Source organism: Sinocyclocheilus anshuiensis, unplaced genomic scaffold (assembly GCF_001515605.1).
Source record: "Sinocyclocheilus anshuiensis isolate Anshui unplaced genomic scaffold, SAMN03320099.WGS_v1.1 scaffold2630, whole genome shotgun sequence".
In the NCBI taxonomy this organism is placed as follows: domain Eukaryota; kingdom Metazoa; phylum Chordata; class Actinopteri; order Cypriniformes; family Cyprinidae; genus Sinocyclocheilus; species Sinocyclocheilus anshuiensis.
Window position 1 is genome coordinate 199192 of NW_015537938.1, and position 11054 is coordinate 210245.

Genomic DNA, 11054 nt, shown 5'->3' on the forward strand with positions numbered 1-11054 from the left:
AAAGACCGGTAATGTTTGTACAATTATTATGATGATTAATATCCCCAAACTGTCATTACCATGGTGCATCTAGACAATTTGATTATTATTTTATTAGGTCCTTATGATATTAACACTTTTTATATGTAAAGTAACTGTGTGTAGTTTTGTGTATTTTTGCAACTTTGCCTTTTTTGCGGAATTTCATACCCATTGACCAAACTTATATACTCCCAGAACAGACGTTTTGGGGGAAGCATTCACTTTATTAGAAGTGCCATCAGCATGATTTTGAAAACTGATATTTCAAGGTGAAAAAAAAAACTTACAGTTGTTTCAAATGAGCATAAATTAAACCAAACATGGTGTGTAAATACAATGCAATTTTGCAATGTTAATGTTTTTACTTTTACAACAATGAGAATAAGATTTTACAAATTATTGAGATATTGACAATTAATAATTATAAAAAATAAAACCAACACCAATGCAATCAAGAGAGGAGATGCAGAGGTGATAAACACAAATACATTAATTCACTTACTCTTATCTTTGACTTCTTTGTAAAAGCCTTTGTAAAATTCTCGTCCACACTAGGCATACGTTAGCAAACATGATATCACAATTATATTTTTAAAATTATGTATACCCTCTATGGCAAATTATTGAGATATTGACAATTAATAATTGTCATGAAAATAATGCAATGCAATGCAAAAAAAGAGAAAAAAAATGGAAAGAGAAAAAAAAAATATTTACAAAATTGTATCTACTTTTTTAAATTACCAGTCAGTTATTATATTTATTGATGTATATAGTCATTCATTTTTGGGAGAAGCTAATCAGACAGAGTTCTCATCTGAAAATCTCAACAAAAAAAAAAAAGTACTAATTATTTAAATCTCTAACAGTCAGAAGTTATTTTTTCACTTTCAAATGGAATGTTGTGTGTGGTGATGAATGATCACAAGCCCAGCTATGTGCCCTTCTCAGTTTAAATAAATAAATACAAGTAGTGGATTACTGCACACTACAGTACTTCAGGATTACAGACAGTAGCCTAAAGTTGTCAAACGTCGCATCCTTGTGGCCGACCAGGGCAGTGCGAGGGCTGGACAGAGTGAGGTTTATGTTTCTTGTATCAGGGATGGCTTGAGTCGCTTTGTAAGAGGATGGAGTTCATTCTGCCCTATGGTGCATAAGATATGGTGAGTGTGTGGAGCCGTGACAGTCGGGTCTGTACCCTGGTGTGTGTGCTGTAGCGTGTGCTCTCTGTCGCCCTCTATAGGACCCCTGCGGGACACAAAGGCAGCTATGATTTAGAGCAGATGAGGCAGCAGGAAGAGGAGCAGCATCAGACCTTCACCTTCTCTAGAGACTTAGAGGGTGTGTTGCAAATATATAAACAAAATACAAATGCATATATAAACACAAACCTTACACCTTACTGATTCGCTACTCATTTTTTCCATTTCCCTTCTTCAGCTGCCCGAAATACCAACACTAATGCCATCAAGAGAGGAGATGCAGAGGTGATACACTCAAACACATTAATTCACTTACTCTTATCTTTGACTTCTTTGTAAAAGCCTTAATAAAAATTCTCGTCCACACTAGGCATACGTTGAGTTAAACGAGCTACGTGGGGAGGCGTGGCAGGAAATGGGACGCTGGCTGGGTTATGAGGAGAACTTAAGCCCTGCCACGGGACAGTGGAGTCAGCCCCACATTTCCTATCTCACCTTCAAAAGCCTCATTCAACTCCGCAAGGTCATGAGCACAGGTGAGACACCAAGTGACATGTTTCCTCTGGCCTTTGGATACTTTAATTAAATAAGAAAGTGTAGAGAGGAAAGGAAATGGGTAAGTGTGGTGCCCGCAGAAACACTGAAATATACTTCTAACAGAGGCCCATATCTCAACCAGAGCATGTTAAATTCAGTGACTGGATCAAGTGAAACACACCAAGCAAATCAAAGCTTCTTTCAAAGCTGTTACAATGATATGACACTATAACATGATAATAAATGTGAATAATGTAAAGCAAACATGATATCGCAATTATATTTTTTATAGTGCTGTCAAAAGATTAATCGCGATTAATCGCATACAAAAAAGTTTTTGTTTGCATAATATATGTGAGTGTTGTGTGTATATTTATTATGTATATATAAATACACACACATACATTATATATTTAAAAAAAACTAAAATAGTTATAATTAAAATTTAAATTAATCATCACATTTTAGAATTCCAGGTTTTCAGTTTTGGGGTGAATTAAAAGGAATATTCTTACATATTCTTTATGGTGACTGTAACCAGGGGCGGTGCTGCTAGATGTTGATGAGAGCAGCTTATCAAGCATTTGTCAGAAGATGGTGGAACAACTCCTGCTCAAAAAAGAGATCCGGCCCACTGACCGTGACGCTCTTGTGGCCATACTGCAACGCAAGCGCAGGTCAGGCTCCATGTCATCTGTGTTGCTTTGTGTGTGTTTATGTGGAGGAAAGTTACTTCAGTTTTTATCGCTGTATAAAGTAGTCCTGGGAACTGTTTTTTTGTATTTCAGAAATCCTCATTATTTGGTATATGAGTCACAGGGGTCTATATTAATAGCCAAATATGACTGTGTATGACTATAAACTTTATATGACTCATTGTTTCTGCTCCACAGTCAGTTAGAGCCCACTTCGGCCCCTGGTTCAGCAGACATAGAGCTGCAAACATTCTCAATCACCAAACAGGTATCTATCTATCTATCTATCTATCTTGTTGGTCCTGCAGCAGTCTGATGTTAGAAAAGGGTAGAGCTGATGTTAGGGCACTGCATAGTTTATAATTTCCCTCTTAATGTTAGGCTAGTTAATGGTTAGGATGAAGACTATGATTATTTGATAGGACTGTTGTTCCAGGACCACCAAAACATTTTGATCTAGGATGTCCTACTGGTTAAAATCACAGTGACACTATCCTTCCTTCCTTTCAGTTTTAGACTTTAAAGTCAGATTCTCGGATGTGGCATCCAAATAATTAAAAAATAACTAAAAACCTCTAGTTTCTGAATAAACATAAAAACTGCTCTGTTCCTCCTCAGCGAGACATGGTTGATCGTGTGGAGGCCTCTGTGGTTTTGTCAGGTGAGAGTACATCCATTTTTTATTCTATAAAAACACGTATTATTTTGTTATATAGCATATTTCACGCCCTTGTTTCTGTACCACTCTTAAGGTGTGGTGGAGAACCTCCAGAAACCAGTGGTGGCGTTTGCACGTCTACGGGATTCAGTGGTGATGGAAGGGGTTCTAGAAGCTCCGATTCCTGTTCGTTTTGTCTTCTTCCACGTGGGCCCCAGTCACAGTGGCATGGACTATCATGAGAGTGGCCGGGCCATGGCGTCTCTGATGGCTGACTGGGTAAAGAGGAGCTATGGACTGGCACTGAAATGTCATGAAATAAATCAAGAAAAATGAAGGCTTTTCTAATGTCTCGTCTTAATTCTGTACATGCAAACAGGTGTTCACTCTGGAGGCTTACTTAGCTACAAGTGAGAAAGATCTGACCAATGCCATGGCAGACTTCATGGACTGCAGCATTGTGATCCCACCCACAGAAATCCAGGACGAGAGCATGCTCAAGCCAATCATCAACTTTCAGAAGAAGATGCTACGAGATAGAGTCCGCCCATATGACACCCGACTCATGGTTGGGGGCAAAGGTCAGGCTTTATATAATGACAAGGTGTTGACACTGGTGTCGCTGCATTCATTTAATTTGACAAATCCTTCAGTCCCCTTGTGTGCTTGTTTTTTTTTAAATAAGCCAAATAGCCTGATGTTTATTAAATAATTTAACACAGTTTATGCATTTTGCAGTACTGTGCAGATTTCCTAAAGATCCAGTCTAAAAAAAACTGCAAAAAAGTCTGCAGATTCAATCTGGGTCTGGTAATGTTCCTTCTCAAGATCTAAATTTGACCCATTTCATTTTAGTGTATATGAGGCCAGTCTGGCATTACTGCAAAATATTTAATATAGTTACACTCACACTTATACTCAATCGTTTAGCGGACACTTTTATCCCCTTACAAACGAGGAACATAACAACTAATGTATCATGGAAGACCCAATAATGATTTAAATACCACAATGGCAAGCTTCTTTATTAAGATTGAATCATATTCATGCTTTTGGCTCTTCATACGTCACAAGTATGTTCTTTTTTTTCTGTACACATCTTAAGGTTTAATTACCTTAATATCAATCATGGCTACATGGAACGGTCTTCCTCTGCATCTATCCTGGCCATCCTAGGGTTAAATCTGGAATTACATGAAGTACACTGTGTTTTATTGTGTTTATTAGCCTCAACTGGACCTGGGAAGCCACGGGAGGATCCACTAGCCCGTACTGGCTATCCGTTTGGCGGTATGGTCAAAGACATAAAACGCCGCTACAAGCGTTACCTTAGTGACTTTACCGATGCACTGGACCCTCAGGTGCTGTCTGCTGTCATCTTCATCTACTTCGCTGCCCTTTCACCTGCCATTACCTTCGGAGGACTTCTTGGTGAGTACATTCACTGCCAGCATATACTAATCACACCACTGAAAAAGATCTAAATTAGTCGCATTTATCGTTTAACACGTGGCATAAAATCTGGCACACATTTTATCATATTTTGGCCAAGAACTGCCCACCTAGACTGGATGAAATTAACCCGAAAATGGAAATTTATACCCTCATTACATTTTAGATGTATATGACTTTCTTCCTCTGGTGAACACTACATACGGCATACATACGACCCCAACTGATGAATCGATCTTCTGAAGCAAAATTATATGTGTGTGCAAAAAAAATCTATGTTTCCATGAAAAACCTTTGGAACTTGTCCATTCCACAAACGTTTTTCTATAGTGGAAAAAGGTCCTTTAGATTTTTTACATGTTCTTCAAACTAAGAAAAAATTGCAACATTTACCATCTCTAATCTTCAATCTTTCTATGTTTTAGCGGAAAAGACGGAGCACATGATGGGGGTCTCTGAGATGATGGTCTCTACCTGTGTGCAGGGCATCATCTTTTGTCTGTTTGCGGCTCAACCAGTACTTGTCATTGGGTTTACTGGTCCACTGATGGTGTTTGAGGAGGCGTTCTTTCAGGTGATGCTTTTATTAGTGTGAATTGTGATTTAATGAGGTAGATTATCAACAACTGTATGACTTTTCTCATCCATCTAAAAGCATTCATCTTTCCAATTCAGTTCTGCAAGTCTAATGGCTTTGAGTACATTGTGGGCCGTGTCTGGGTGGGCATGTGGTTGATCATCATTGTGGTGGTGATTGTTGCAGTGGAAGGGAGTTTCCTTGTCCGTTTCATCTCACGCTTCACCCAAGAGATCTTCTCCATCCTGATCTCTCTCATTTTCATCTATGAGACCTTTTCCGAGCTTATCAAGGTATATTCAGTCTTCCAAATGGGCACACACTTAATTAGATTCATTCACATTACATAATTTGTCACCAAATCTTCTTTTTTATTCCTCAATGCTTTGTTCTCTCTCTCAATTCTTCTCAGATTTTCCAAGCGCATCCTTTGATTTTGAACTACGATCACTTGAATGCTTCTTTGGAAGACCCCTTCCACCCTATCAGAAAAGTTATCAACATCACAGAGCATCCTGATGGCAATATTACTGAACTTCATGAGATAATAGAGAGGGCCTATCCCAACTCTGCCCTGCTGTCCATGTGCCTTATGTTTGGCTGTTTCTTTATTGCATTGTATCTCCGTGGGTTTAAAACTAGCACCTTCCTTCCCGGTCCTGTAAGTTTGCTCAGTTTACCTTTTTTGTTTAAAACTCTGATACTGTTTAGCCAAAAATAGGTTCAAAGGTTCAAATAATTATGGAAAACAAAAAGGCATTTCAGCAATTAGCAATCCAGCCAAGCCTTTAAATGTACTGATCATGTTACTATTAAAATACTGTACACCACCAGATTCGTCAAATGATTGGAGATTTTGGTGTCCCCATCGCCATCTTCTTCATGATTGCTGTGGATATCATCATCAGAGATGCCTACACACAGGTTTGACAGACTCAAAATATTGAATTCATGCTTCAAAAAGCAATGGCACCATTTTGATTGATTTATTTATTTTTTGTCATTGTGTGAGCTGTACTGGTTAAAATATTTCAATGTTTTTACAGTGGCAGTCAACCTTGGAAATGTTTGTTATATACTAATTAAATTTATGTTCTACATTTTTGTTGACATTTACTGGGAAAATCCAGTACTGTAGTACACAGAAAAAGAATATGCACATTTGAATGTACAGTATACAGTACATTGTTTTGTATTTTATTTCAATCAAGGGTCCATATTTGCATGTCCATTTTTACACATTTGTTATATCTAGAGTCAAGTACAGCAGTAAAAAAAAATATTCACAGAATGTAACACTACAAGTTGCAAAAACTGGTGTGTAGGGCTGTGATGTTCCTACATGTTAAAAAATAGTAGTGATTGTGCTATATGACAGTTTCACTAAAAATCAACTAATCAGTTTTGCTCAACAAGCCATGTACTCAACAAGCCAGCTGTACTTTCCCTTTTGCGCACAAGTTGCACACAAGACAAAAAAATCTTATTAGTGAATTGACCCATGCAGAGCGATTATGAAAAAACTCCCTAGTGAAATGAAGATAAACATGTTTTATGCATCTGGACCCATAGCATAATTGGACTCATATAACCTGGGATTTTGACCATTATAGTGGATAGTTCCATTCATCTGTCTCATGGTAAATGTGTAAATGGTAAACTTCCTGCTTTAGAAACTGGTGGTGCCAAAGGGGCTGACCGTGTCCAACCCATCTGCTAGAAGCTGGATCATAAGCCCATTTGGTGAGAAGAAGCCATTCCCTGTCTGGATGATGTTCGCCTGTGTTGTTCCTGGCTTGTTGGTCTTCATCCTTATTTTCCTTGAGTCCCAGATCACTACGTGAGTGTGATATTCAGAATAGAACACATTTAAATTCACACTAGAAGACCTTCACTATAAAGAAAACACCAAGAAGAAACAGATGAAGATACTATGATACAGTGAAGATATTTTTGAAAGAAGTCTATTATGCTCACCGACACTGCATTAATTGAATCAAAAATACAGTAAAAACAGGAATATTGTGAAATGTTACTATAATTTAAGATACAATGAAGATTCATGCAAGGATTTTGGTAGTCAGAACTTTGGTGTAGCTACTGCATTAACCTCACACCTTTCCTTACCATCCAGGCTGATCGTGAGTAAGCCTGAAAGAAAAATGGTCAAGGGCTCTGGTTTCCATCTGGACCTCCTCCTTTTGGTGTTCTTGGGAGGAGTTGCCTCTGTCTTCGGTGTCCCCTGGCTCAGTGCTGCTACAGTGAGATCTGTCACCCATGCCAATGCCCTGACTGTCATGACCAAAGGCCCCAGACCTCAGATTGAACGCGTGTTAGAACAAAGAGTCAGTGGTATTTTGGTGGCCGTGATGATTGGTGAGTTGCAAGCTTTTTGTCTGATTTAATGACACTTAATCAACACAGTTAGAGTTTAAATTTTTATTTTTTTTTAAATCAAATCGACATAGTGATACATAACAAAATGTTACTGAACAATACACAGAATCATTCAAATTCTTTCCCCACAGGGGTCTCAATTTTCATGGAGCCCATCCTGAAGATGATTCCTATGACGGCTCTGTTTGGCATCTTTCTCTATATGGGTATCACTTCACTGAGTGGCATCCAGCTTTGGGACCGTATGCGTCTGCTTATTACACCAAAAAAGCATCATCCTCCTGTTCCATTTGTCACCCGTGTAAGATTTAATTACATACACTACATGGATAAAAGTGCACTTTTGTTCAAAAGTTTGGGGTCCGTCCACTTTTTTTTAAAGAAACTGACACTTTTATTTAGCAAGGATGCTTTACATTGATCAAAAGTTACAATAAAGACCTTTATAGTGTTACAAACAAAGAAATGCAGTTCTTTTGAACTTTATATTCATCAAAAGAGGAGAAAAAATGTATCACGATTTCCACAAAAATATTAAGCAGCACTACTGTTTTCAACAGTGATTAAAATAGAAAAATTATTAGAATGATTTCTGAAAAATCACGTGACACTGAAGACTGGAGTAATTATGCTGAAAATTCAGCTTTGCATCACAGGAAAAAATTAGATTTCAAAATATATTCAAATAGAAATAACTTTATTTTAAATTATAGTCATATTTTACAATATTCATGTTTTTACTGAATGTTTGATTCAATTATTGCAGCATTGGTGAGCATAATAGACTTCTTTTCAAAAACATCATTAAAATCACTTATCAACCACAAACTTTTGAACAGCAATGTATGGTGACACCCAAACAACAATGATTAGAAGGGATACTTTTGGCCATGTAGTCAATCTGTCAATCGATTGATCCATCCATCTACAGTATCTAGTTACTGATTTCTCTCTCTCTCTGTGTTTCTCTACAGGTGCCCACTATGCGTATGCACTTGTACACTTTGATCCAAGTGATTTGTTTGGCGACTCTGTGGGCAATCAAATCTAGTGCGTTTTCACTTGCCCTGCCCTTTGTCCTGATCCTCACGATCCCACTGAGAATGTTCATGACCGGTCACGTCTTCACTGTCATGGAAATGAAATGTGTAAGTATCTCTTATATAGGCCTAAGAGCTCTATGCCACCATGTCTTAATAGAAAACAAAGTTAAAAAGTGCTATATGAACGCTTTGTGTTGTACACATTATATATTGTTTTATACTGAGATTTTTTCCTTTATTGTTTTATTTTTCAGTCAAATATTTGGACAACATTTACTCACACCTATGCATTTTTATTTGTCCATGTTGTGACTGCATATGTTATGTCATACTTTTGCAGCTGGACGCAGATGATGCAAATGTGAAATTTGATGATGAGGATGACTAAAATAACCCCAAAACACCCCTGGACGTCTTTCTTGAGCCACTATAAATTAATCTTACTGTGTGCATTAAATGAGAATCTCTTGCTTATATTTTTTAACTGTTGTACATTCAGTTCTTAGCTTAACCAATCGATACGTCTCTACATCATTAAAGTTTTAGAATGCAATTAATGCACACCTAAAATTCATAAACTGTTCATATACAGTCCATAGTTGTTTATCACAATCCTTTCTTACTTTTTTTTTCTTTTGTGTGTTTGTGTGCCTGATAAGATATTTGTTTTTGTTTTTTTTCATTTGGGATTTATACATCCTGGTGTTTATTTATTTTATGTATTCAGGGTTTCGTGCAAGAAATCTCATGTCAGTGTGAAGCATGTCAACTACACACCAGCTTGAATGTAAATCCTATCCTGTTTTAACAGGTGATGGCTATGCAAAATGTGCCTTTATATAGAATTTCAATGTTTCAGGGACACCATACCTGTAAATATTATAGGCTTACAAATACAGAATGTTAGCATAGGTTACTTTTGCAAAGATTTGATACTTTAGAGTATAAATTAATATTTGGTTTTATGTATGCTTGGTCTGTTATGGTGTGTGACTTTAATTATTAAAATTATTTAAAACATCTACAATAATTCTTAGTAAAGAAAGCCTTACATTCCTGTCCTAAATTAGTCAGGGGAGCTTGCAAACACATCCACTTTTCCAGCAGGCTTGACTTCACAGGAGGCCTGGGCGGGCCTGGCCCACCCAATCATGAGCTTGGCCCACCCTGGCAACCAACCTCCACCCACCTTCTCAAGTGTCCAGCCCATTCTGAGAGTCCTACGACCTTCCTTACGTGTTAAAGCCAGACCTGCTGTACTGAAAATTAAAAAAAAAAAGACCTTTTCACCAGTGATTCCCAACCAAGGGTACTTTAAGAGGACCCTTTTTTTTTTTTTGCAGAAAATGTAGAAAAACTTACATTTTCGACTTAAAATGTAGTGTTATCAATACATTCAAATAATCCCAATTTTTTACATTTATGTATTATTATTATTTCTTTTCTTTTTTACATTTTTGTCAGTGAGTAGTATACGTACATACTCTACCATTCAGAGTAGAAGTTAGTACGATTTTTTAAATAGTTTTGAAATAAGTCTCCTATGCTTACCAATGCATTTATTCGATTAATAAACAGTAAAAACTGTAATTGTGTGAAATATTATTAAAATTCAAAATTACTTTTCATTTAATACATTTTTATATAATTTATTTCTGTGAAGACATGTTCAGCCGTCTAACATGAGAAATCAGAAATCATTCTAATATGCTGATTTGATGCTCAATAAATATTTCTTATTATTATCAATGTTGAAAACAGTTGTGCTGCTTAAAGGGGTGGTTCACTGGGTTTTTTCTAGGCTTGATTGTGTTTTTGGCGTGCAGTCTAACGTGTTAATGCTTCGTTTTTTTTAAAAACGCATTATTTTTCACATAATTTACCTTTATAGAGTGGTGGAACTATGATGTCACGTTGTAGGCAAAAACCCGGAAGCGAGTTAGCCTTTTCCGGTTTTCCACTTCCGGTTCCATCTCCCAGAGTCGATGGGTTTTTTTTTTATGGGATTTTGGTTAAATCCGTAAAATAAGGTCCGTGGTTCACACAAGCTCAAGATACTTTCACGTTTTATTCTACAACATAAAACACACCAGTTACACCCCACTCCTGATTTTTTTTAAACTTACATTTCTTAAAAAAGATGGTTGCTAACAAGTTGCTAAATGGGACTACAGGCGCTGTCGGAGACATTTAACGTCATCACGCCATCATTTATCAATTTACAGTATTTTCCAGTCGTAGTATAATTTGTAATACAATTAATTGTATAATAACCAATTAATAGTTTCCCGCATTTTATATTGTTGTTCGACAATGTGTTTTTGTTTTGCCCCTTAATGCAACACACAAGTCTTCGGATAGAAGATGATCGTTTAATCGCTTTCCCGCTAATGCAGAGACTCTGGGTTCGCACCATAAGGTAAACTCATATGATTATTCCATGTAAACACCACATTTACTGGCTTAGTC

At 37.0% G+C, this 11054-nt stretch overlaps 1 protein-coding gene across 1 annotated transcript in view; it reads left to right on the top strand.

Moving 5' to 3' along the window:
* LOC107660563 (band 3 anion exchange protein-like) overlaps positions 1–9615 on the top strand; it is an 11694-nt gene extending 2079 nt beyond the window's left edge. The window contains exons 4-21 of the mRNA XM_016449886.1: positions 1268–1365; positions 1465–1511; positions 1597–1762; positions 2305–2440; positions 2657–2726; positions 3077–3119; positions 3211–3395; positions 3496–3697; positions 4344–4547; positions 4994–5142; positions 5244–5438; positions 5558–5806; positions 5980–6069; positions 6819–6985; positions 7280–7521; positions 7674–7843; positions 8517–8690; positions 8926–9615. Coding sequence (XP_016305372.1) covers positions 1268–1365; positions 1465–1511; positions 1597–1762; positions 2305–2440; positions 2657–2726; positions 3077–3119; positions 3211–3395; positions 3496–3697; positions 4344–4547; positions 4994–5142; positions 5244–5438; positions 5558–5806; positions 5980–6069; positions 6819–6985; positions 7280–7521; positions 7674–7843; positions 8517–8690; positions 8926–8973 — 2635 coding nt within the window. The 3' untranslated portion in view covers positions 8974–9615. The remainder of the gene's footprint in view (positions 1–1267; positions 1366–1464; positions 1512–1596; positions 1763–2304; positions 2441–2656; positions 2727–3076; positions 3120–3210; positions 3396–3495; positions 3698–4343; positions 4548–4993; positions 5143–5243; positions 5439–5557; positions 5807–5979; positions 6070–6818; positions 6986–7279; positions 7522–7673; positions 7844–8516; positions 8691–8925) is intronic.
* Positions 9616–11054: the final 1439 nt, after the last annotated feature.